At 40.9% G+C, this 26,878-nt stretch overlaps 1 protein-coding gene across 2 annotated transcripts in view; it reads left to right on the top strand.

The window, feature by feature from the left end:
• The window catches only part of hcn4 (hyperpolarization activated cyclic nucleotide-gated potassium channel 4), a 63,982-nt gene extending 38,186 nt beyond the window's left edge, over window positions 1-25,796 (top strand). The window contains exons 5-9 of one of the 2 annotated variants that reach the window (XM_079340280.1): window positions 7,559-7,705; window positions 7,942-8,182; window positions 19,243-19,407; window positions 21,296-22,262; window positions 22,785-25,796. In XM_079340280.1, coding sequence (XP_079196406.1) covers window positions 7,559-7,705; window positions 7,942-8,182; window positions 19,243-19,407; window positions 21,296-22,262; window positions 22,785-23,595 — 2,331 coding nt within the window. In that variant the 3' untranslated portion in view covers window positions 23,596-25,796. Of the gene's footprint in view, window positions 1-7,558; window positions 7,706-7,941; window positions 8,183-19,242; window positions 19,408-21,295 lie in introns of both variants that reach the window. The other variant, XM_079340279.1, reaches the window with a different exon arrangement.
• The last annotated feature ends 1,082 nt before the right edge of the window (window positions 25,797-26,878 follow it).

The following is a 26,878-nucleotide window of genomic DNA, read 5'->3' as shown; positions in this document are numbered from 1 at the left end:
TTGACATGTGAAATAAACTGTCTTTTTTAAAGAGAAGAAAAAGTTTCTCTTATTTTCATGGTATACACTTTGAAAAATATTAGTTAGTTGTAATATGTGCAGTCATGTCACAGCACTTTAATGAGTGTTATTAAACTCAAAGACTTAGTCTCAGGGTGGGTTCTCAAAGTACAAGGATGCTGAGAAGCTTTAATGCTTCAACAGAAGCTGTTTGTATTTGGAATAAATTATATCAAACAGGATGACATAAATGGGCTATTCTTGTGTTTTAGTGTGTCATGAAAATTAAGAGGAACAAATAACTTTGTATTAAAGTCAACATAACTACCAGCACTTTTTCATCTTGGTCTCAATGTCTTTGTTTGTGTCAAAACAACATCACAGTGTTCGGAGACTCTCTTTTAATACTTAATTTGGCGGGCTGACTCGACACATGCATAGCTGATGTTGCAGATTACAGGCTGTGAAATATGAAGAATTAGACAGTTCGACTCATGAGGAAATGCGGAAAAAGCCACTCGTAGCTTTTCTTTTGGCAAGTTGAAATGGATGGTCGTAGTTTGCATTTTGGAGTTGTTGTTGTTGTTGTTTTTTTCGTGTTGGGCAGCCAAATATGCCCATGTTGATATTCCAAAAAAGCTTTCATCGAGGCTACAAAACGGCATCATTTGCATAAAACTCCAGTCCGTAAAGTAGGAAGAGTTGTGACAACACTCGTGTTGTGTAAACGCAATTCAGCTGCAGGAATTGATGGCATTATGTTCAGATACATTGATTTTTACATAATTGTTACAAAAATCCAAGTGTGCCTGTAGGTTACAGTAAAAGTGAATTTAAGCATGGAGCAGTATGTCCGTTTCCCTGTTATGGTTGACGCTCAAAGTAGGGCATGTCCCTTTCAAACACGTGGCTGTATTGCAAGGATGAGAAGCCATCTGTCCGTTGACATGCAGAGATAATGTCCAGGTAACAGTAAAGTATCAGTGAGAATAACACACCAGCGAAATACCTCTTTGGGAATATGATGAAAATAAATCAGTCTGTGAAGAAATCTTAAGAGTGTAGAGACAGTAAATAGGAAGCGAGGGGGATAAGGCTTTGGCTTCAAAGATGGTGAAAATTATCATCAGAAAGCCCCAGTATAATCTTTTCTGAATAGAATTCTATTATAATGTGCACCATGTGATAAATGCCGTAGCTGTCAGAAGCAAGCAAGCAGACTCAAATGAGCTCTTAAATAGTAATCAGGCAGCCTGTTAGCTGTTACACAAAATGGAGAGCCCAACAATCACACTAAATGCTAGGGGTTGGAGTGTGGCCCCCACTGAGATGTAATAGAGCTTTATTAGATTCATTTTCTCTCTGCTAAAAATACACGCCTGATGCCAGTGTTATGCTGTGTGTAAACAGAGCCTGCTGCTGCAGAGGAGGGGAGAAGTATTGCATTTTCTACCTGTTTGAAACTCAATTTGGAGCAGATGTTCCTGACTGCATTGATTAGGGTCCATCTTAGATCAGAATGTAAAAGAGGCTGGAAAAAAGCTTTACATTATGTCCTGTAAGGCTGCCTTTGCTACGTAGTCACTTCCTTGTGCTAGCGATGCAGAAGGCTAGCACTCAAGTCCTGGAATTGTTTCCAAATAAAAGCAGAGATATATTTACTAAACTCTGTTCTCTCTGCCAGGTAAGTACAGTATGTGTTTGATTAAAGCAAGTTGTGACTCAGAACATTTCACATTCTTTATAGGGGCAGACAAAAATGACGTTCGTTTTGATGGTTGATTTGATTGTTTTTTCTTTTTTTAAAGTCCTTAAATCTAATCTAATTTAAAATAAAGATTTCACATTGCTTTAAACCTTTGTTCTTTGATAAGGTCAGAGCAGTGGATACTAATATTAATATTACATTATTATAATATTATTACAAGCCACTTTAAGAACAATGTCCAACTCTAATTTGTTCCTTTTTTCAGTTTCTCTTTTTGCTTTCTTGTACTTTAACAACTCTGTAACAACTTTACTCTGATTAACTGTAATTGTGCAGAAAAAGTATTAACAATAGTATAATTATATTTTGGGGTCTCTTAGCGTCAGTGTCATTGTGTCCAGAAGTTACGCTGTTCACCACAGTCTGAGGCATTGTGAGCTGTAACCGTTTAGGCATCTGTTGATTTTCACAAAGAATTCCTTCCTCCACGTAGGTGGCACCAGCTACCTGTGTGTCTACTTAATAGGTTGTGTGTGTCCACTCTGCTAAAGTGTATCGACATAACTTTATTCTTCTTCTAGCCTTTCTTACGATAAAGTACTATCTAAAATATTTTTTGCAGTTTTTAACGCTGTTGTGTTGTTGTTTGTTGTTCTTTTGTGTTCTCAGTGTTTGGGTAGGCCCATTAGTGCTTGTGTGTACAGTATTGTATACGATTAAACCTCCTCCCCTCTGGCACCCTTGGGGTCGTGAGGTAAAACCTTTGTGAACCCCTGGTATAAAGAAAAAAACATTATCACACAAAGAGAATAACCTTTGTCCATATTGGGGACACAACAACTTTTTTGCATGTATTTAACAGCATTAAAATGATCTGATTCAGCGTGGGATCACTGAGTGAAGTTCAGTTGTTGGATAGTTAGTGATGAAAACAGAGAAGCTCTGCAGGGACTTGTATATGAGCAGCATGTTATGGCATGCTGATCCCAAATGATTTGAGAAGGAAATGACTATGAGGTGCTACTGCCCCTCCCCTGTAAATCTTTAATCAACACTTAGCAATAAACACTTAATCAGAGGCCCAAAGCTGATTATTTGAGTATGAAGAGGCTCAAGAGACCTTTTTATTCTTACTTTTTTGGTTGTGACTCTCCATCTATGAGTGTAAGATATGGATTCATGTGACTGCAAGTGAAACATTCAGATTTACTGTATTTGTCATTGATACAAAATATTCCCTCTCTGTTGATTGATACTAAGAGTTAGAATGAAAATATGTAAATTTAATCCAGCAATAGAAATAACGTTTTTGTTTTCTTGTTGGTGTTCAGTCATACCAATGAATGCACCCAAGGACAGAGCTGTCAACTATTTGAAGAACCTAAACTGATTGTGCCTTACAGTAAGAGTCGTTCTCATTAGCTGGGACCTGACGGATGGCATTAATCTAAACCCTGTTACATTCCCTTTTCCTCTCTGTCTGACACACAACTTTCACTGTTGAGTCAACTATTGTTGACATGTGCCAGAGGTGCTCCGTGATGTAGCCGCTCTGTTAGTGTAGCCAATAACCCAAACCAAATCAAAGGTGCAACCACTGTCAATATACGATAGATTTCTTGTCACATTTTCTTTTTTTTTTTTTGCATCATCTGTTGATGACATGTCATTTTGAGCTCCATGTCACTCCTTTTAATTCACTCTATACAACTCTTCCGCCTAAAGGTTTCTGGCACATGGCTGTTGACCAATAGTCTCTGTCTGGTTCAGGTTCTTGCAGTATAAAAGCCGTTTTTCCTCGATATTACTGTGATGTTGCTCATTTTTCAAAGTAATTTGTTCTCTCTATACAATATGATATGCTATTAACAATGGTCTAGACCGGCTTTACAGAAAGTAACATGAGATTTATTTTAGTATTTATTTTTGCAGGGCACATCATGGGTAAAGAGTCACCAATAATATGACGCTTTTTATCTTTGCACAATGAACCTCTGTGTGAAATGCCACAGCAATCCATTTGAATAGTCATTCGGATAAGTCTGGATCAAAATGATGGACTGACATTATTCTCCCTGGAGAAACGCTGCCAGCATGGCTTAAAACCTTGATGCAGTTTCACACAAGTAGAGCATGTAATTGGTGCTTCCACAATTAGCAGGACTTATCCATGGCTAGTGGAATAATTAGTTGAAAGATATGAGAAGGCAGACATTTAATGTGTACACCTGTCTCACTCTAGTATAAATCCTAATACAGTATTTTAAGGGCTAATGCCAGTCCTCCTGAATCCAAAGGTGTTATGACTATTTCACACAAGACTGAGCTGTCGATCAACACATATATCACAAATACAGCAGGTGAAAGACCTCAGCTAGCCTTATTATATGATCCATACACATGGGCCGAGGTAAGAGAGAAAAGGACAGAAAACATTGGGGAAAAATAAATGTTTAGAAAGTATGATTAAGTGGCTGACATCTCTTTTGGAAGATGAATAATTCATTCATTTTGTTTGGTAAAAAATGTGCATCTACTTGCGAGAGCAGGGTGAGAGAGAAGGGATTTGGGGGAAAATGAAAAACAGGATAAATGAGAGGGGAAAGAAAGAAGAGGAAAAGTACAAGTGGGAAATAGACTAAAGGATGGCTGTGTGGAAAAAAGATCAAAAGTGAGAACGAGAGGGAAAGGATTTGTGAAATAAAATATCAGGCAGATGCAGTTCTGTAAAGCTCAGAGGGCGTACTGTATAATATTGCCAAGGCAATGAAAGTTATTTGATTTAACCTCATATATTATAAAACGTCTCAACTTTGATGTACTTTGAATGAAGTAGGTAAAGGTAATGTACTTAAAGTAAAGATGAAAAAGTCTACATATCTAATGCAGTTACACAAGCCCATGGCATTGACAAAGAGGTTAGTTATTTTTCATCTATACCTTTTTTTGCATTTCAAATGCATTCTACTCAAGTACATGTCCTTGGCAGGACAGGCACAAAAAAATAAGTTTACTTTGCATTTATTATTATCGGAACAATAAAAATGCAACTGTTAATTGTAATTAAAAAAAAAAAAAACACACATACAAGTATAATGACAAAATGCTGGGGTCTCTCGAAGATGATGAAAGTTCCTTTTGGACATAGTCAGACTTCTTGTGCCCTGTTCTGTCGTAAGCTAACTGGCTACACACAGTTACCATGATTACAAGAAAAGACTTTTAAATAAATATTTTTTCAATAGATTTTTGGTTTTCCAGAAAAATGAACGATTTGTTTTTTTACAGCAACCCTGAACTCCCGCGTTATGTTTAAAGCATTGTGTGTGTGTGTGTGTGTGTGTGTGTGTGTGTGTGTGTGTGTGTGTGTGTGCGTGCGTGCGTGCGTGCGTGTGTCAATAATTTGATTTAGCCGAGTATTACATGGGAGCAGGGTTATCCCTTGTGCCAGGGTGATGCAGCTGTGCAGCAATAAGATAATTTTCCATCACAGGGGGTGTTATCACAGCAACATGAGAGCCACCCCCCCCCCACCCCCCATGGATCGTGAGACCCAGCAGTGATTAGTGAGTATGAGGTGCCTTTAAATGAGACACTACCACTGAGCTTCTTTGAAGAACAGTCGTACTCATCACAATATAAAAGCACAGAAACACCCTCCGTCTTTGTTCACTTGACTAATACCCTTTCATGCTGGATGAATCACATTTTAACTTAATGCTTCAAAGTGAGAATAAATGGCTCTGTTACATGTTGACGTGTTGTTTTCTTTAATATAAATGTTTGGAGAAAAAAAAAGGCAAGATGAGAGACGCACTAAAGAAGATGATAATACACGTCTTTGGAACAGAACAACTTGTCGTTGCATGTCTAATGCGAGAGACATAAAGACATTAGACAAGATGCAGAATGTGGGTTACACCTGTCATCTTCACCCAGACATCACACACACTGAAAAGCCGTCTTTACTGCAACACTTGCGTCTGCAACCAATGAGACTACAGCTGGAGACCTCTGTGATTGTTTTTTTTTTCCTGAGATTTCTTTCTCTTTTCTGAATAGAGGAGCGAAAGTTCCTCTGTGCAAGGATTCTTTCATCATCAGATCATTAAATGCTCAATTTTATGCCAAAGGGATTGCAGGGATAAAGGCTCAAACCCTTACCCCATGACAGAGCTCATCCATCTCCCGACAGACATACAGAAGCTGGATATCTAAAAGCTTCTTTCTGGGTCTTATTCATGCTTGTGCAAGCATTTAATTTTCCAGGTCATTTTACTCTGCCTAGACACATATAAATAGTCAAATATTTCACTTGACACTCCGGAGAGGTGAACTCATATTTTGAGTACATCAGATGAACAGTTTCTCTCTGGCAATAAAAATTCAAATAATCTGCCTTTTCTGCAGCATTTCTTGTTAGAGAATTTGTTCGTGTTTATCCATATGAAAATGTTCACGGTTCAATAAACACAAGAAGTGGTGCTAAATATTTTCGAGGTAGTTTTCTTGTGATTGTCTTTGTGCAGCAACACATGCATATAAAAGCATGATTACAAGCTGGTTACTTGGCACAGTCTCATCAATATGCAAAGACTGTCTGCTTTGTTTGTGAGAGACTTGAAAGGCTTTGGTCAAATGCAGAAAATCCATCTAATTTTGGCAAAGACTGGAAAGGACCGACCATAGAATAGTGTGAAAGAAGTAGCTGCATGAAGCAGGATTAAAATCCAACAGCCGATGTTACTTGCATATCCGAATCCGAAGGTACTCATTCCATCATGTTTTATTGTACTAGATTCTTGTAGTATGTCTCTCTATCTTTTTGCACATCCTCTGATTCTCAGTTAACCAGACAGCTTTTTCTGTTCTCACGATAAAAAAATAAAAACAATCTGACGTGCATGAGACAGCTGTCCTTATTAACTGTGCTACATCTCCGAAAGCTTGGCCTTTTGAAGATCTCCTCTAAGATTAATGGTGACTAGGGTATCACAGCCAGATAACAAAGAGGGGGACATCTGAGGTCAGCCCTGCAATTGAGTAGGAAAATCTGTTGGCTGTGTAAAATGGTGATCAAAGGGCACTTCCACTGTAGCCCTCTGAATGGTTCATTGTTTCTTTCTTTAAATGAGGGTCAAGGATTCGACCATGCTACCTGTTATTATTCTCGAGGTGCTCTCTGTGCACTTTGATCTTCATCTTCTCAACGTAGCTGAACTGGAGTTATACCATATTTAATGTTTAAACCAGATACGGAGATTAAGGACTTCATAAATTGCTTACATTTTGTTTTTGAACGGAAACTGGAAAAGTGCTTTCAGCTTCATCCACCAGGCTCTCAGAAGGCTGCACTCTCTCAACTTTTCTCCACCTCTCCCTCTGGCCCCCCCCCCCCCCCCAACAAATCTGGACTTTAAACTTCCACCACCCACACTTTAACTGATGTGACTTTATAATTTCTCCCACCCTCCCCTCATCAGGAACACATACAAAATCTGTCACTTTAAAGACGAAGGATTTTAAAGATACACTCGAGCATTGCTTTTAGTAAGTTGCCAGTGCCGTATCTTAATTTCATGTACATTTGATGTTTTGATTGCGCATCTTCTTGGACTTATCTTTTGTATTTTTGTGTCATTGTTTTATTTTGCATGTATATACTTTCTGCACCGTAAATGTGAGATTTAAAGAAATTCTGCGTCTGGTAAAATAAAACATACAGCTGACTTTGACTTAGCCTTCATGACCTGTAGTTACTGTATCTCCCTCTGTTTCCTGACGTGTCTTTATTCAGTGCTAGTCGCCCTTTCCTTGATGTGGTTGTTCTGTGCCTCTGTGTCCCCGCAGTACAAACAGGTGGAGCAGTACATGTCCTTCCACAAGCTGCCAGCAGACATGAGGCAGAGAATCCACGACTACTACGAGCACCGTTACCAGGGCAAGATGTTCGACGAGGAGAGCATCCTTGGAGAGCTGAACGAGCCACTGCGAGAGGTGATATGAGTGTTGCTGTCTGTGTTTGAACCTCCTGCCTGTCGACGGCTTGACATTTCTCTCAGTTTAGTTTCTTAAGACCAAATTCAAACAAGTAAAACAGAGAGGAGCTCAAAAAATGCCTGCACAGCTGTCATTTTTTATGATGGTACTATTATATCCTTGTCTAAAAGGTGCATGTCTTTTTTGCTGTTTTGCTAACTGCACTCTCTTTTTTTTTTTTTGCTCATATGCAGGAAATCATCAATTTTAACTGTCGAAAGCTGGTGGCGTCAATGCCTCTGTTTGCCAACGCAGACCCGAACTTTGTAACCTCAATGCTCACCAAGCTGAAGTTTGAGGTTTTCCAGCCCAGAGATTATATCATCAGGGAAGGCACCATAGGCAAAAAGATGTACTTCATACAGCACGGGGTGGTCAGCGTGCTAACTAAAGGCAGTAAAGAGACCAAGCTTTCAGATGGCTGCTACTTTGGAGGTAAGACGAGCTGGTGCTGCAAGGTCAGACACACACACACACACACACATCTTTCTGTGCAGCTAAAATCTGCTCTGTTTTTTATATTTATAATGTGTTTCTTCATCACTTTAAGGACTTGGCCAGGGTTTGAATTTTGATTTGTGAGGCAACAGCCCTTGGATAATGCTATTCTGGCTCTGATATTAGCTTGTGTTCGTGCTCATGTTTTGCACTTCTTGTCACCTCACTTAAAATTCTGCTTCATGGTTTATGCAGGACTTTTCCCTTAATTCGCGTCATGAGCTGTCTTTTAAATGTAGGGCAAAAATCCAAATTAAGAAAGCAGTACTTGTGGTGGAGCTAGTGTAGAAATATGCATTCAAAGGTCGGAAGGATCAAAAACCTGCAAAATTACATACTATAGAATTGCTTACGACTTGTGCGATAACCCAGACTTGTTATGTACTTATCTTGAGTTATCTTGTTAATCAGGGTCAGATCATTTGCACCCCTCTGATGGTCCCACAGAGTCTATGACACATGTAGGAGACAATGGTGCCATACTGTCCTCACCAAATACCAATTAATTTGTCCAGTGACAGCGTATCATTTAGACTACACTGTTAAGTAATGAGAAATGGTGGCAAAGCATTTAACATCACATGACCTGCCTGTGGAAGTTTAATTACGCCTTGCCTGCTCAAGTCCGTCTCCATGCCCTCTCTCCAGGGGATTCTAGAGAAATAATGAAAATATGGCAGGCAATCTATCTCTACACTTGCCAAGACTAATCAGCATTTTAGACAACATGGCCCTGGCTCTCTCCAGGGCCATGTTGTCTAAAATGTTATCCAAAATGTTCCCTTCTTCGGTCCCTCCTCAAAAAGGAAGAGTTTAGATTCCAACAGAGGAGACTGTGAATTTACAAGCCTGTGTTTTATACATGTATCACTGTAAGATTGTGTTACTGCTTGGACATTGTGCAACTTGAAGTTGTATTCTTGACAACAATGTCCTCTAAATGCATTAGAGGGTATGCATCTTAATTTTTTTTTTTTTTTTTGAGCCAACATGAGTCTAATAACCCACACTGGTTTTGGAACGAAACTGGCCTGTTTGCTTTAATCTTAAGCCTTGGATCTGTAATTATTTTCTCCTTTTGAGCATTATAGACTCCATTATCCTGTGACTATTCCTGGCACTGTCCCTCCTATGGTGGGGGAGTAAGGGTGGGGTGGGGGCTGTTGAGGTAAGCCTGGAGCTACTGGGAGTTTGTTACCAAAAATGAGTTAGTCATTTGTGAAATTAATTGGTGCAAGATCAGCACAGCAAGTATGTGGCACATGCCTCAGTGTGACTGTCACTATCAGCAAGCAGCGAGCAGTAAGTCAAAAAATACTTGTATGTATATATTTCTATATTTAAAGTCATCTGTCGTCTGACTTTCAAGCAGCCGTTGACGGAGGCAGTAGAAGGGAGCTACTCATGCAGCTTTTATTGTGCGTTGGCTTGTACATTAATTACATTAGTAACATGTAGATCGGCTCGACATAAATGCCGAGTTTCTTACTCTGTTCTCGATGTGTGAGGATGTTAAAGCAAAGCGGAAGCTGACCAGTCATTTGAAAGCTTTCTTTTGGTCAAAAACACGTCAGCAAGCTGTACTTTCATCAAATGGTTGAGCATATACACTCACCAACCATACACTAATGGACCCCATCACTCATTCATTCATAGACAATCTGAATTATTAACACAATTATGTACCCAGTAGTCTGCTCCAGTTTGTTAGCTGTTGGATTAGTTCGAGCCAGAGAGCCTAACGTCTAAAGTGGACACGACGTGTCCTGGACGACAGCGTCGGCTGGGCACACAGCAATCCAGTACAGAGGGGAAATGTAATGTGACTGCAGTGCTAACGCCAAGGGACACATGGATCACTGTGCCAAGCCTGATCTCTGGATGCTGCTCTGGGCTCAGCAAGAAAACATGCACCCTCCAACCCCGCCTCCACTTGCGTCATTCTCTTCTTATAGCGCAGTATTGGGACACTTATTTGAACAGCGATTCCACTGCTCTGTCAGAGACCAGACAGATCAGGTTATTGTTTTGTTAAGAGTCCATCCTTTGTAGCCTGCAGTAAATGATGTGTGGCCAGCACAGACTGCAGCTCTCTCTTGGTTGGAGTGGAGTAAGTGACCTTGTTGAGGCCCTGCATGCCAGTCAGAGATGCCATCTAAAGCTGCCTTTGATTGCACCTCCAAGATAGCTTACTTTGCCTCAGAGAGAGTGGCTTGTAGCGGCTCTGTGAGTGGGAGACAGAGAGAGAGATTATGACATGTAGGAGAAGAGTAACTTTACTGCACAGTTTGCAATCTCTCGTGTCATCTTTTTCGCCTTTTCCTCAGATTGACTGATTTTCTATGAATGGTGCTTTCTTAAGCTGTGGTCCTGTAAAGTCTTTTTTTCGCTCTGTTTGCCCTTTGAAATGTCTCTCTAAACTCAGACTGAGTGTGCTATAGAGCTGCCAAATGACTGAGTCAGTGCGAGAATCTGGCAATCGCAAAGGCCCAGGTAATCCTCATGGTCCTTTACCCGTTAACACCCCTGCATACTCTAGGGCACCATCTCTGAAGATAGAGGCACCACAGCAGTGTCAGCATGTAGGATCATATGATGATATATAGAGTAGTACTATATTATACAACAGCTTTATTATGACATAGAATACAATGTTGTGCTTTGATTCTGTGTTGATGTTAGTGGACTCGATGGGGAATATGATGCAATACAGCATAAAACACAACATATGCATTCAAGTGTATGTTGTGTTATGCGAACATGTTGTTGTGTTATGCAATAAGACAAGGATCTTTTATGAGTATGAATGCAGTAAAGTAGAATAACTTTATCAAATAATATTTTCAAGGGGGCATCCACTCTACCTGCTTTCATTCTGGATTTACATTTTACCGTCATCGACTATGTTCACAAACAACATGACACTAATTTGTCTGTACAAATACACACAAATACGCTGGTTTTTGAATTTTGTTTTACGTTCCTACTGTTGTTCACTTACACAAGCAGCCTCGGCTCAGGGGGTAAAGAAAAAAACAATGAGATGTGACGGGACTCCAACTTCTGAAGCAGAGCTGAAAAACACAAAATCTCCCCTCCCTGTCGGTGCATGCTAGCAAAATGGAAGGTGTTTGCACAGCTATGTTAATGCTGTGAGGGATCGAGCATGGTATGTCACTGGGAATCAGGCAGCCCACTGTGGATGTTCCAAAGGTTAGAGAGTGTCTGCTCTGTGGGCTGGGGGGCAGCATGGTGGGAGGGAGATGGGAGGTGACAGTAGGACTCAAAGTCCAGGTGAGCTTTGCCAGACCGGGCTACAGGACTAAGATACTTTACTACAGAACATGCGGACGTGCTCATACTCAGTAATTCACATCCATGCATAAGTGTAGGCAATGATGTAGGCAGGTACAGCCATACACACGCTAAATCACATGCAAAGATATGCGCTCTGAGACTTAGACTTATTTGATAGCACATTCAAAGGCCAACATTTGCATTCACTTAGACTTATGCACTGCAGTTTTCAGGTTCCTCTTTTGTAGACGAATGCATACAGATGCTGTGCTTTTTTTTTGTGGACATTTAAAAAATGTATTTTGAAATGCATGTGTTATTTGAAATAAAATGTAAACACAGCTGTGATTGTCCCTTAATCAGTTATCAGTTTAACCTGTTACGTCACTCAGTATGTGATGCAAAAAGTTTAAAAATTGTATTAGTCCAACTGGACTTTTAAAATACATGTAAACGTGTTTGTCCAACAAATCATAATAAGTTGATTTCTTGAAGTCTAAACACTAGGGCCAACACATCTAGATAATACAAGGGGGGTTAATTTGTCCTTGATGAATACACCTGAACTGGCTCCAAACCGACTTGGGCATTTTGCAAATTCTTCACAGTTCTCATTCCAAGCTTTGTATCAGATCTTCCACTAGATAAATGCATAGAAGGAAACAAGATGAATATATCAAGTACTATTACTGTTTTTTGGCATAGGTTGTTAGTAGGTCAACCAGAAGATAGTCCAATAGTAATTAGCTGAAACGGGGTATATTGTCACCTACTGTAGTTGACATATTTCCCTCAATAAATAGATTCTAAATATTTCATTACTGTATATTGTGATGTGTTTTCTGCACAGATGTTGAGAAATTAAAGATATTGAAAACTTTCTACACAACATTTAGATGAGGCATAACCCTGTGAGCATGGTATTCAAATGACATGTGAATACAGTACTGCACACAAGAGATGGATGTTTTTCCCTTTCATGTGTCTACATGCAAACACACACAGACACCAGCACTGACATCTGGCACGGCATGCAGCTTTTCCTGCAACTGAAAGCTGGGACTCTGGGGAAGCATCTCTCCAGTAAGAGCTCAGGACACGTGGGCTGCACCATCCAACAAAAGACCAGTCATGTGTGCTCTTACCAAGGTCACAGCACATGAGGTCTTGCTCCAGCATTCCCTCAGCTACATCCAATTTTAATTGGTGTCATTCAATTTTGATGAATGCTTTGTCACTTAAGTGCGAAAATGAGCCACATCAGTGCCCTGGCAAAGTACCATCCTCTGGTGCAGTGAGCCTTTAAGAAACAGGCATATTTGTATCTGGGGCACTTACTAGGGAAAGGCAGCTTTTAGAATGATCACTGCCTGTCCAGATAAACTCAAAGCAGACCCAAACAGCAGGGGGACTGGACAGGAAGATTTATCAAGTTGTCCTCAAGAGGTTACGCCCATCTTCTCCTATGTCACCTGTGTCACAACAGTATTATGACAAGCTCTTCCAATTTTACCTCACAAGCCCACATTTCAGTTATTTTTAATCATCTTATTCATATTTAGGGCTACACAGGGATGGGTGATTTTTGATGCAGGAGTCAGTTTAAGAAGAAAGCTCCACCTCCCTTACACAAAACAAGCTACACTATATACAACAACTAAGCCTGTTCTAGGATTTCACGCAGGATTTGGGGGAGCATTGCGATGAGTCACAGGGGATATGTAAAAAGCAGTGGGAGAGGAGTATTCATAAATAAATGGAGTGCAACTCACACACCATCCACAAAAGCTGTCAAAGCGGAACTGTCCAATGAAGAACTTCTAGTGCTCAGCTTTAGTTGAATACTGGGCTCTTTTTCTGTTTAGTTTACAGATCAGCCAAATGTCTCCAGAATACATACTCCATATTTGATATTGAACACTTACTAATTAAATAAGACAAATATTATAGGTTTCATAGAAAAATGACTGTCTGGTACGATGGTAAACAAAACAAAATCAGCATTGAGAGATATCATAACTGGAAACTACAGCTTAGTAATATAGATAAATAGCTAAAAGGATCTATCCAATTTTTCTCACTTATCAGCGGTTGTGTCGTGGTGGCAACAGGCGAAATCAAATCAAATCAAATCAATCTTTATTTATAAAGCGATTTTCATACTTTAAAAGTAGCACAAAGTGCTTTACACGTTAAAATCACATTAAAATCACATTAAAATCATTCCCACCCACCCCCCACGCATACAAACAGTATCACACTCATACTCTCAAGCCACCCCACTCTCCAACACACGCACGCAGACCTACACACATACACACACACATGCACACACACCAGCATCAATAATATGGACAGAAGGCTGAGTACGGATGAACCAGGTAAGTAAACGCCAAAGAGGAGCCGTCTGCATCGAGAGCAGCAGATCGGCCGCGGCCATCAGGGGCACCATCACAGGGTGCCCAGGGGAGGCGGGGCCGAGACCCCTGACCTCCACCCAGGCACCGCAGGATGGCACCCAGGCAGCCACAGCCCTCCATCGCTCCCGACACAGAGGGCTCCCTCGGAGGAAACACTGGCAAGAAACGTAAAATACATAAAACTTTAAAATGAGGCCAAACAATAAGCTGAATAAAGCTAAAACCAATAAAATAATGGTAAGATATAAGTAAACATAAAATGCTAAAATCATAACAGATAAAATGAATAAATATTATTTAAAAGCTAGACTAAAAAGGTGGGTCTTGAGCCTGCTCTTAAAAATATGAGCGTTCTCTGCGGCCCTGAGGTCCTCCGGCAGGCTGTTCCAGAGGCGAGGGCCGTAAAAACTGAAAGACGCCTCGCCGTGGGTGTGTGTCCTGACTTTTGGGATGACTAAAAGACCTCTGCCGGAGGAGCGCAGGGACCGCGAAGGCTCATATGGTAAAAGCAATTCTGATAGATAAGAAGGCCCAAGACCATTAATACACTTAAAAACCATTAAAAGAACCTTAAAATCGATCCTGAAAGACACGGGGAGCCAATGCAGTGATTCTAAAACCGGAGTAATGTGGGCCTGCCCTCTGGTCTTCGTCAGGACACGAGCTGCTGAATTTTGTAAGAGTTGTAAGCATGAGATATTCTTTTTAGGAAGACCAGAAAGCAGGGCATTACAATAGTCGATACGACTGGTGATAAAAGCATGCAGTGCATGCACTGTGTTGGCCCGAGAGAGAATGGGGCGGACTCTGGCTATGTTCTTTAAATGATAAAAACCTATTTTGGTGGTGTTCTTAATGTGTGGAATAAAAGTCAGCTCAGAGTCTAAAATCACGCCCAGGTTTTTCACCTGTGTGGATGGATTAAAAGATAGTGCCTGTAATTTGGGTAAAAGTTTCTCTCTCTGAGCCTCAGGACCGAGGACTAAAACTTCAGTTTTGCCCTGGTTAAACTGGAGAAAGTTATCTGCCATCCAGGATTTGATGTCTAAAATGCAGTTAAAAAGTGCATCCATTGGCCTTGTGTCATCAGGAGACATGGAGATGTACAACTATGTATCATCTGCGTAGCTGTGAAAGCTGACTCCATGTCTCCTGATGACACTGCCTAGAGGCAGCATATACAAGTTAAAAAGCACTGGGCCTAAAATCGAACCCTGGGGCACACCACATGTGACTTTATGGACCTTAGAGGAGCAAGTATCTAGACTTACCATGAATGTCCTGTCTGTGAGATAGGAGGTAAACCATTTGTGAACAGCACCGGACAGGCCGATGTGCTGCAAGCGGGTTAAAAGGACAGTGTGATCTACTGTGTCGAAGGCGGCGCTCAGATCCAGTAGAACCAACACTGTCGGCTTCTGTGAATCATAATTTAATCTAAAATCATTTAAAATCTTTAAAAGGGCCGTCTCGGTGCTGTGGTTTACCCTAAAACCAGACTGAAATTTCTCCAGGACATTATGTGAGTTAATAAAATCATTCAACTGAATAAGAACAAGTTTTTCTAAAATTTTGCTTAAAAATGGTAAGTTAGATACTGGTCTAAAATTATTAAAATCATTAAAATCTAGGAAAGACCCCCGTCTGAAGAGAGCAATTCATCATGTTTAAAAGCTCTTCTCTGAAGGATCCATAAAATAATTTAAAAAATGAGGTTGGGATTGGATCTAAAAGACATGTGGTGGGCCCAACTTTATCAAGAGTCTCAGCATTAACCAGGACAAAACTGTTCAGTGTTTCCTCCGGTGAAGACAGACACTCAGATGTGTTTAAAACCATATTGCTTTGGGAGGATAAAATGTTACATCTGATAGTGTCTATCTTCCCCATGAAGTGGTCTGCAAACTCCTCACAAAGGGAGTTAGTGGCATTAAAATGAGGTTTGTTAAAATCTGGGTTGAGTAGATTGTCTATTGTTGAGAAGAGAATTTTGGTGTTATTTTTATGGTTATTGATAAGGTTTGAAAAATAATTATTGCGTGAGTTTCTTATTGCTTTATTGTATATTTTTTGCTGAAATAAGTCAATCCAGACGTCCCAGCTCCTCAGCAAAAATCCAAAGGCATTACCAGACCAGAGATGGGATATATTATCCCTCCAGTGAACTCTGGGTCTACCTTGGGTCTCCTCCCAGTAAGGCTTACCTGAAAAATCTCCAAAGGGAGGTTCAGGAGGCATTGGAATCAGATGTCCATACCACCTCAACCGTCTCCTATGCAAATGAATAGCAGCTCTTCTCGGAGCTCCCCCTAAATGGCTGAGTTCCTTTATCTTTAAGGCTGAACCCAGCCCCCCTCCTGAGGAAACTCATTTCAGCCACTTGTATCTGCAATGTTATTCTTTCAATCACAACCCATAGCTCATGCACAATGTTCCGGGTTCACCTGCACTACATGTTTATGTTTACCAGGTCCGTCTGGCGGCCTTCCCAGCTATGTGATCCAACTAAACACCAGTTGGTGATCAGTTGAGAGCTCTGCTTCTATCTTCACCTAAGTGTCCATTATACAGCCTCAGATTAGATGATATAACCACAAAGTCTGGGACAGATTTGTATTGGGAGACCCAACTAGTGCCTCTGACAACACACAGCTACTGGTTCACATTTATCAAATTGAAATCCCTCCACCACTGTAAGTTGGTGATTCTACGAGGGGTGGATAGGATACATTTCCCCAAAACAAGTTCTTCTTAATGTTAGCTTTGATTTGGTGAGTAGGAGCCATCAGTTTTTGTCAGATCAGTTGTGGAAACACAGTGTAGCGCTCTATGTAACTCATGGAAGATTTCTGCATTTGCTTTTTCCCCATTCCTCTCAGAAATAAACCCCCCAAAATATTTTATTTATGGTGAATTAATTTGTTGTAAACAAACTGTGACACCACAGTTAAATTAGCTCTTATACATCATTTTCTGATATGCAGGACATGTGTGAAGCTTAAGGATAGCTGCATTTGGATCTCAAAGATGTCCACTAATCTCTCATTGTCCAGCTTGGAGAGGGTTGCACCAGACCCAAACACTGTCATGGATTTGTGGTTCAGATGGCAGTGCTAAGTGTCTGGGCTTCACTCACTTTCTGCAAACACAGTTAGATGAGGCCAGGGGGTTCACTGCAGCTCACAGCCTCATCTTGGCAGTATTGGCTTCACCCAGAAAGCCAAGGGACAAGAGGATTTAATATAGAGCTGTGATGCTCCTCTCCAGAGGGGATTACTGGAACAGAGCTGCAGGAAATAGACCCCCAACACAGCTACAGCCAGGGCTGCCCCACTTGCACCCACTTACTGTACACACACATGTGCAAAAAGAGTATATACACAAACGAGCATGGTATTATTATACTCACACTCACATGCCTCTTGCTTACTTGGCCATTTGCTTCCATCGCACACACAAACAGTAACACATTTAGGTTGCTCTTGTGCTTCAGAGGACATACATATTCCTCCTGTCCTCTCAAATCATGCATTGCCTTCGTCTTCTTACCTTTAGTACATTTTCAGTACATTTACATGCTTACTGATCAGGAAATAATAAGTCGTGTACAGTCCAAAGTAATTAAATAACAACTGGTGCTACTGGCTGCCATGTGGAAAATATAATGGTGCAGTATTAAATCACATTTCCTTATGAGTTTTGTTGTCATATACCATTTCATAAATTTGAGAGACCACATGTTTATTACATTTCGTTTAGATTATTTTAATTCTTTATGTTGGTGTTGATCAGTCATCCCATCGTCGCTTGCAGCTTGTTCAGAACACACTGCACGTCTTTTAATTGGGAAGAAACAACACGACCACTGACTTCCTGTTACCTGAAGGATCCAGCTAAAAATTGTATTACTTGTTTTTAAAACTTGACTTGGTTCGGCTTCGTTCTACTTATCCGAGCTGTTACAGCAGCATGCTCCAGTAAGAGCACTGCTGTTAACTGACCAGACGCATTTGGATGTCCCACAATGTAGGCTTAAAAACCAAGTGTAACAGTGCATCATCATCGTACCCACATGTGAAAAATATCAAAGTCTCTGTACTTATGTTTGATTAGAGCAGACGTCCTCCCATGCCTGTGTCTAAAGGTGTGGGTTTGCTGGTAAATAACTACAAACACCAGTATTTTTATCTAATGGGGTAAAACAAAGGTTGAAAAACCACTGAAAAAAATAGACAGTTGTGATGGAGAGTGAAACTTTGCATGGATCTCTGGAGATAGGTTGGATTATTTGAACATTTCATTTAGATAGGCTAAGAGAGAGGAGGTTTTAGGAAAATGAATTTGTTGGGAGAATTCAGAGCATCTGTTTGAATTAACTGGAAATGGGCTTATCAGAAAGAGGGAGAGTGATGGTGAATGCAGGCTGGGAGCACAGAACATGAGATGAGAGCTAGAAAGAATTGATGTAAGGGAATGTGTACAAACCAGGACTGTCACACTATTGACTTTTTGAGACCGATCATTGAATTTCAATAGTTAAATGTGATTAATCACATTTTTCATTGCATGGGCTTAAGGTTCCATTATTATGAATTTCAGATCTCTTTTGTTATTTTTAACTTGTGTACTGTCTTGTGCACATGTACTTTTGGATGCAAACGTGCTTTTATTTTGAAATGAAATAAGGAACTTCTGGTATAGGATTACAATATTAACTTAACCACAGAAAAAGAAGGTCGTTATAGATTGAAAAGTAAATGAGAATAGCCAAAGTGAACTGTAAAAATGTCAATTGTTTTATGTCACATTGTGGATGGTGGTAGGTGAGAGTGAGATGGTTGTTGTTAATATGGATGAATGTTGTTTTTAATTTGAACCACAGCAAAGATCCTGGATTGACCACGCTTAAACAAAGGAAGGCAGGTCTAAAACACAAGTCTATGGATTCAAACATGTAGCAATTAGTCCGTCTTCAAATTGACTAAATTATGTTTAGTAAACAGGTAAGAATTCAGGGACAAGGAAAACAAGAGTGGCAGAAAAAAAGGCAACAGCGTGGTTAAAATAAAGGCAGCAATCAAGAAATCAAGAGCAAAAAAATGAAAGAGCCCAGAGGAGAAGAGGTGAAAGGAAAAACTAATCAACAACAGACTGAAAAAAATCATTTGAATAAAAGCAGAAAAAAGCAGAAAAAAGAACTAAGAATAGTTCTAAATTCAAAGACTGGTTAGCTGCTAGATTGAACTCCAACAAACAACAATCTCTTCTGTTTTTTTGCAGAAATTTGTTTGCTGACGCGGGGCAGAAGGACAGCCAGTGTCCGAGCGGACACATACTGTCGTCTCTACTCGCTGTCTGTTGACAACTTCAATGAGGTACTAGAGGAGTATCCTATGATGAGACGAGCCTTTGAGACGGTGGCCTTGGACCGATTGGACCGCATTGGTAAGAAAATATGGACTTTTTTATAAGTTTTAACAATATGCTATTATAATATGCTGGACATAAAGGTCTCAGGTGATGTGACAAATTAGTTGTAATGAAACCCTTATTCAGTAACCATTAATTAATTAATTCAGCACATCAAAGCAAAACAACATTACTGGATTATATGAGGATCAACGTACCCCTGTTTTACTTTCTGTCTTTATGTACTAACAAGCCTTTGTACACTATGGCCGCTGACCCTGAAAGTCAAACATTTCTGAGCTAGAGTTAAAGGTGTAAGACAATTGAGATAAAAGATGCTAAAATCTTCACATGGAGTTTTATTGATCAAAATGACTTTCAAAGATATCTGGCTATAAATGCATGCATATAGATAGTGGTATTGAAATCCCTGCTTGAGTTCTCTTACCCATACAATTGATATTCTCTCCGTAGCCATCACTGTTCCCAGGCTCAGCCTGTGCAGATGAAAAATTCACAATGAAAGGCACGCATGTATCATCACTCAGCCATCTCTGCATGCTCTGTTTTATCCTCAGCTATGTTTAGAATGGAAGATAGAGGAATCGCTTTAGGGGGTCTCTTTGTAGAAAATGGGTGCTTTGAAAAGAAATGGTGGGCTGATAGTGATGTCTCTGAGAGACAGCCTTCTGCAGATGTCCTTTCTCCTGGGCTTAAAGTATGTCTACATGCTTCTTCTCTAATAAAGTCACTCATATGGCAATGATCCACAAATTAATTACTGCCTTGATGGACTTGGCAGAATCTGATTGAAGGTGTGCAGGTGTTAAAGGGACAGGCATTGCTAGGGTCAAGCTGTAGATACAATACCTCAATGCAATACCTCTACTAATCTGCCAGCAGTCATGAAAAAAATAGAGGGATTGATCTGGACCTAATTACATTTACAATATCTTTGGATTTCACAGCCTTTTGTCAGCTCCAAATTGAAAATGGCAGTCATGTGTATTAACCCTGTCACTGCTAGTGCGGCCATTCAACGATGACTAATAGACCCTCGGTCAGAGCTTGGTGGTTGGGTTAGCAGTTAGTATGTCTGTCATAGTTATGCACCTCCAACTTGTTTCTATGACCTTGTGCAAAGCTCACAGGGACGTTATTGTATGTGTTAGGGTGTAAAGTCAAGGTGCCAAGTAAACTAGGATAGACATTGGCATTTGCATTAGGAAATTGTTTAAATTAATGCTGGTGTTCTGAATCCCAAATTTGGGCATTATTTTTATTTTATCTTTTCTTGAGGATAGGACAGTGGATAGAGTAAGAACTGGGGATGAGATAGTTGTAAGTGATAAAGTGGTAAAGTACTGAGGACTGCAGTCAAACACAGGCCACCCTCCTGAAGGACTATAGCTACTGTTCATAAGGCATTAGATATAACTACTAGGCTATCCACAACCTCTTATTTACCTCCCTTTTTCTTTAACAAGACTGCGTATAACCCATATGTTAGAACATTTAAAAATGCTTTCAATATGTTCATATATCTTCAAGATGCTTCTTTTTACAATGGCATTTACAACCATTAGCAGACCATTTGTGTTTTCCCCTTGGTATCAGAGAGTGAGGTTACTAGTAGCCCAAAGACAGGCTACAGCATTAGGCTGTCTGGTGAATGAACTTCTGTGTTTAGGTGATTATCGCCTACCTGTCTTTCATTGTTGTTGTTATTTCATCCTCTGCTTGCACCTTCCCCGCTGCTCCATCACTCTGACTCTGACAATATGTTTCTTTCCACACTTACAACTGTTTTTAATATTCACAACTTTTCATTATTTTCTTTGGTCAGTTATTCCCATCGTTTTATGACAACCACATTGTAACATTCCACACGACTTATGCTCATGCTGTGCATTTTTATTTACAGGCAAGAAAAACTCCATTCTGCAACACAAGGTTCAACATGACCTCAGCTCAGGTGTTCTCAACTACCAAGAGAATGAGATCATCCAGCAGATTGTGCAGCATGACAGAGATATGGCCCACTGCGCCCACCTCATGCAGAATGCCCCACCCCAGACTCCACCATCCCCTACTCCTGTAATCTGGGCCCCCCTCATACAGGCCCCTCTCCAGGCAGCAGCGGCCACGACCTCAGTAGCCATTGCCCTGACACACCTTCCTCACCTTCCACCAACTCTCTTCAGGCCTCCAGTTTCTGTTCTTGGTTCCCTAAAGGATCCTTCCAGTCGTCTAAAGAAATTTCACACGTATGTTCCTCCAGCACCTGGCTCTGCTGGGGACTCTCCCTGTAGCACACCCTCTAAACTGTGCACTGGAGTGGACATGCCATTGCTAGCCTCTTTTCGCGCTCAGCATATGACATCAGGAACAGGAACAACTGGCTCCAGCCAACAGGCCTCAGGTATCAGAGGCACACATGGACCTAGTGGGGCTGGTTCTGGGTCCAGTGGAGGAGGGACCTTTCCCTCTGGACAATACTCTTCTTCTGGTTCACCCTCATCCAGTATGGCCCAGCTACACCCACAACCACAGCATCAACAGCCCTTTAGATCCAGCACCCCACCTCTTTCAAACATCTTCCACCAAGCATCTATAAGTGGAAGCACAGGTTCAGGAATAGGTGGGGGAGCAATTGCAGCCTGTGGTGGGGCATCAGGGTGGTCTTCAGGTGGAGCAGCCAGGGGGTCTGTAGAAGGAGCCACTGGAGGAGATGTTGCTGGGGTTGGAGAGGAATTCACAACTGGAACAACAGAAGTGACCCCTGGGGTGAACTTTGGGTTGAGAGGAGCTACTTGTGGCTCAGTAGGTGAGATCTCAGGGGAATCAACAGGAGTAGCATCCGAAGGATCTGTTGTTGCTGCTTGTGGCAGGTTAGTAAGTGGGGCATCAGGGGTATCGGTGGGGAACATTACCTCAGGGCAAAAAGGAGATGTGACCAGAAGATCAATGACAGGGACTTATAAGGGATCATTAAAAAGAGCTTCCCATGGATCAGTGGGAGGGGCTTCTGGGGAATCACTGGTGGTGACAACAATTGGGGGGTCTTTAGGGAGGGCTTCTGTTGGATCAATAGGCGTGGTTTCAGGAGTACTGACAGGAGGAGCCTCTGGAGGATCTCTTGTAGGAACCTCTAGTGATTCAATAGTAGGGAATTCTGGAACATCTTTAGGAAGGGCTTTTGTTGGATCAACCTCTAGCCATATAGGAGGAGGTTCAAGTGGACAAGGGGTAGGGATGATTGGAGGACATGTTGGCAGAGCAGGAGGAGGGGCAGTAGGGAGCCATATAGGAGGGTCTGCAGCTTGTCCAGCTGGAGTGTCTTCTAGTGGAATTACATCTGGACTTAATAATTCCTCCCATTGTCATAGTCCCATATCTACCACCTCTTCTAGCCCTATGCCTGGTCAGCTTCTCCATAGCCAGCCACCACCCAAGCACCCACAGTTGTCCCCTTTGCAACAATTTGCTGGAGGGGGAAGGACTACAAGTGGCTTGAACCTCTTCAATACCCCTCCACAAGGCTCCCCATCCCTAAATAGAGGACAGCACATCCAGCAGCCTGCTGAGGGCTCTGTATATTCCCTCAGCCACTTTAGCCTGGCAGGCCTCCCATCTGGCTTTCTGCCTCACCAGCAGTCATTAGAAAGGTCTGCCCTAGCCTCCCTGGCTCAGTATGGTTCAGCAAATGCCTCTCCCTGCCTTACCCCCATTGCACCCAGTCCCACCATTCAAAGCCCAGTGGCTAGTAGGACTTTCCTCTACAGCGATCCCTCCAGTGCCACAGGATCCCATAGCTCTCTGTTTATGCCACAGTCTTCTCTACCTTCACAGCTTCCAGGCCAGCCACAAACAACGGGAAGAGATTCTCCGCTAGGCCGCTTTTCTGAGGACTTGAAACTTTTATCAAGCTCACCCCCATCTTTACATCAAGAGGTGGCCCTTGCATTAGGTCACTATACTCCTCCCCCCTGTGTTGAAACGGGATATTACCCCTCACCTTTTTCATCACCCACTCTTGTGCCCAAACCCTGTAGCTCAGTACCAGGGCACATGACTCCTCCAATCCAGACGTCTCCGGGGCACCCACACCAGACTCGGCCCCCCGGGACTTCCCCAGCCTTGCATCTACGGAGAGGCTCTCTTGCCTACTCATCAGATCTAGAACCTCAAACTGTCCGCTCTAAACTTCCCTCCAATTTGTGAGGATTAATCACACCCTCCTGTGCTCCTACAAACTAAAACACACAAAAACTATTTCCAAGTGTGGCGTTCTTTTCTGTCTGTCTTCAACATCTCATTTTACAAAGATCTTAAATTTACTGTGATTTAGAAGACACTTTACTGGGTAACTCAGAAGTATAGAATATTAAGTGTTTATTTTAAACATGGTCCCTTTTTATTCATGTATACTGTATATAGATAGAGATATATTTAAAAGATAAGTTAATCAAGGAACTAGGAGGGTGTGAAAAATTATCTCCTGTGAAAGGACAGTGATTTTCTTTATATAACTATGCCAAATTCATCCATTGGTGTTTGGAGAAACAATTTAATGGACAACACAATAATCCTCTTTTTTCAGCAGGAACCTATGCACTATTACCTGCATGTATAAAGTCTTTTTGTGTGTAAAAAAAAATGTTCAGCACATACAAAAACATGCTTCAACAGGCTGACTCTTGTACCATGTCATACAGGATCACATATTGCTGATTCTTAAATGTATCTTTTAGATCGTAACTATTTATCAACTGTGTTCCTTTTTTCAAAACTTTATGAGGGATGACGAAGAGATATTAGAACCAAAAATTATTTTTCTGTGGGGTAATATTTCACCACCTCTTGGCCCTTCCATTCCCACATATTGTATCACGTGGTTGCGAACTTAAAGCAAAGAGGTCCAGAGAATGACTCTCCATCTCAATATGGCTACAAAACAGTTTGTGAACAACTGGAGGACATCTCTGCAGAGTCCTCATCTATGTATTATCAAGCCCACATTGTCTTCCAAGCCCCTAAAGTGTAAAAAACATGTTTTTCTTCCTGACTGAGTGCAACTGTTAAAGTATGAGTGCTATTGAGAAGACGTTTAAACTTCAGTGGAACAGTTGGATGCAAGGCAAAATTTTCCCAGCACAATTCAAAAGGGGGTTTATCCGTATATAAAAAAAAAAAAAAAACATTCAATCTACCTGTATTAAACTGTGAAGCACTCAGAACATTTAATTTTGAGCAATACTAAAAAAAGAGGTCCCTAAATTATACTTTTTATTCAGAGAGCTACTAATGGAGTGCACAAATATTAAACAAATTAAATGTAGGGTTTTTTTTTGTCAGTTTTATTTTACATTACTTTATCTGCAACTGCTATACTATCACTCTAGACATATTTCCTCTTTGATCAAAGTGCTAAGTGAGAAGCTTTGAATGTATGTACACTTCATGATATGAGGTAGATTTGCCATCGTAGATGCACTGAAGGCAGAGAGACTGTTCCATATATAAATCGATTCATTGGATCAAAATATTTGTAAGATGTTTTCTTCAGCAACCAATTCTCAAGCAAAAGTGTCCTTTAGCAAGATGCAGAGCAAATAATGACAAATTGTATTACGGCAATCTGGATATGTGACTCAGTACTCTAAGTCAGTAAGCCTCAAGCAGCGTACTCTTCACAGCATATCCTGCAAAAAACTATTACCATTCTTCCGTCCTGCATCTATAACTCTGAGGAAAATACTTTCTTACAGTTTCTCCACGCACAGCAAGATGTGAGAAAGCCTTTGACAGCCATTTGTTTATGTTTGCCTCAATTAACCTTCTAGAATAAACAGCACATTATTTAAAGACACAGTTTAGGTCACATTGCTGGTATTTTGTAGATTACATAATACTCATATGGAGCGAAGGTTGACCTAGCTAGAAATCAAAGACAGGAATAGGTGCATCATATATGTTTATCTATTTAGAATCTGATGGTACTGTCAATGAGCTTTACAGTGGTTAAACAACTGGAAACAGGTAGAGGAAGGTATCACTAGCAGTGATATGTTTCTGCATGTTTGTATGTATCTCATCGCCATGACAGACCTGTTTCCAGTCAAACAGCTGAGTCCCTAACTCAGTCACAGCACTCATCCACAACACCCTAATTTAACAAGACATGTCTGTAATCCCTTGACCCTTGCAGGCTATCATGGGCTCACACAAAGTTGCACAGACCATGTTCTCCCCTCATTACATCTCCCACAGGTCCCTATAGTAATGTATAGCAATACACGAAACAGGGCACATGGCTGCAGGAATGCACATTCACAGACATGCACACCACCACAAAAGCACACGATAGCTGTCGATTTAAAAAAGAAAAAATATTCAACAAACCTTTTTTTTATGCATGTAATTTTATGTTGTGGCTATCTCCACTAAAGTTGCCAAAATCAAATATGTGACGTTTCCATTTTCAATTTCTTAATGAATTCAGACCAGCCAAACCAATTCATAAAAGTAGTTCTACCATTTTTATTTATAGTTGTTAGGTATTTGTTTCTGTTTTGAAGAAATGATTGCATGCAGTAAGGGAAAAATGAAGTTGTTAATCCCCAACTTACATATTATACACAGTAACATTAGACTTGTGTTTTGTGGTAAGACACCTTGAACTATTTTCATCACCATTTAGAGTGGCAAGAGTGAAGTAGGGACAGAAACAACAGAAAGTAAACACAGAGACCCTTTTCATCGCTTGAATACTGATTTAATGCAAACAGTGTAGCCATTTAAACCCCTGTCCTCCGGTTAGCCATGCACCGTAAAGAAGCAGACAGACTGCTATTCCTCCCACATGAGGAAAAATACCCTTTTGTTCCTTAAAATCGGACCTTATTGAGATATTCAATTTAAAAAAAACTGTATTTGTCCCGGGGGGGCAATTCAAAGGCACACAGAGCAGTAAATGAACAACAGTGCAGGTATAACAAAATTAAACCACAATAAAGTGTCAACACAAGAATAAAGATGTATGTAGTCCAGTAGCAGTGTTAAGCTGGTCTGTGAGGCACTGAGGGGACATTTATCTCAGCCATGGAGAAGAGAGTAGAGAGGCACCTCATGGAGTCATATGGTTGGAGTTACTGTGCCGGGGACTGCCCTTCTCCATATTGTTTGTTTAGAATGCTAGTGGATGTTTGTCAGTGTGGTATTGATTTGGGAGATAATAAGGAAAGCTCTAACTGTAGCTAAGCAGTTGCTGTAGCAGCCATTGGGTGTGTGTGTGTGTGTGTGTGTGTGTGTGACCTGGCAGGGTCGATGTCTGGGACTGGACACAAATAGAGGACGGTGGGACAGAGAGGCACAGGTCATAGCTAAGGGAGAAATCAACACTGGACAGGGATTGATTTGATGGCCTAAGCTTAGTCTGGTGTTTCATCACAGATAAGTGGTTGAGGGAAAGGTTTTGTATCTCCTTTTTCATGTCAGTTGGAGA

Source organism: Symphodus melops, assembly GCF_947650265.1.
Source record: "Symphodus melops genome assembly, chromosome: 3".
NCBI lineage: Eukaryota > Metazoa > Chordata > Actinopteri > Labriformes > Labridae > Symphodus > Symphodus melops.
Note: the sequence above shows the minus strand (reverse complement) of the source record. Positions and strands in the feature narration are given on the sequence as shown.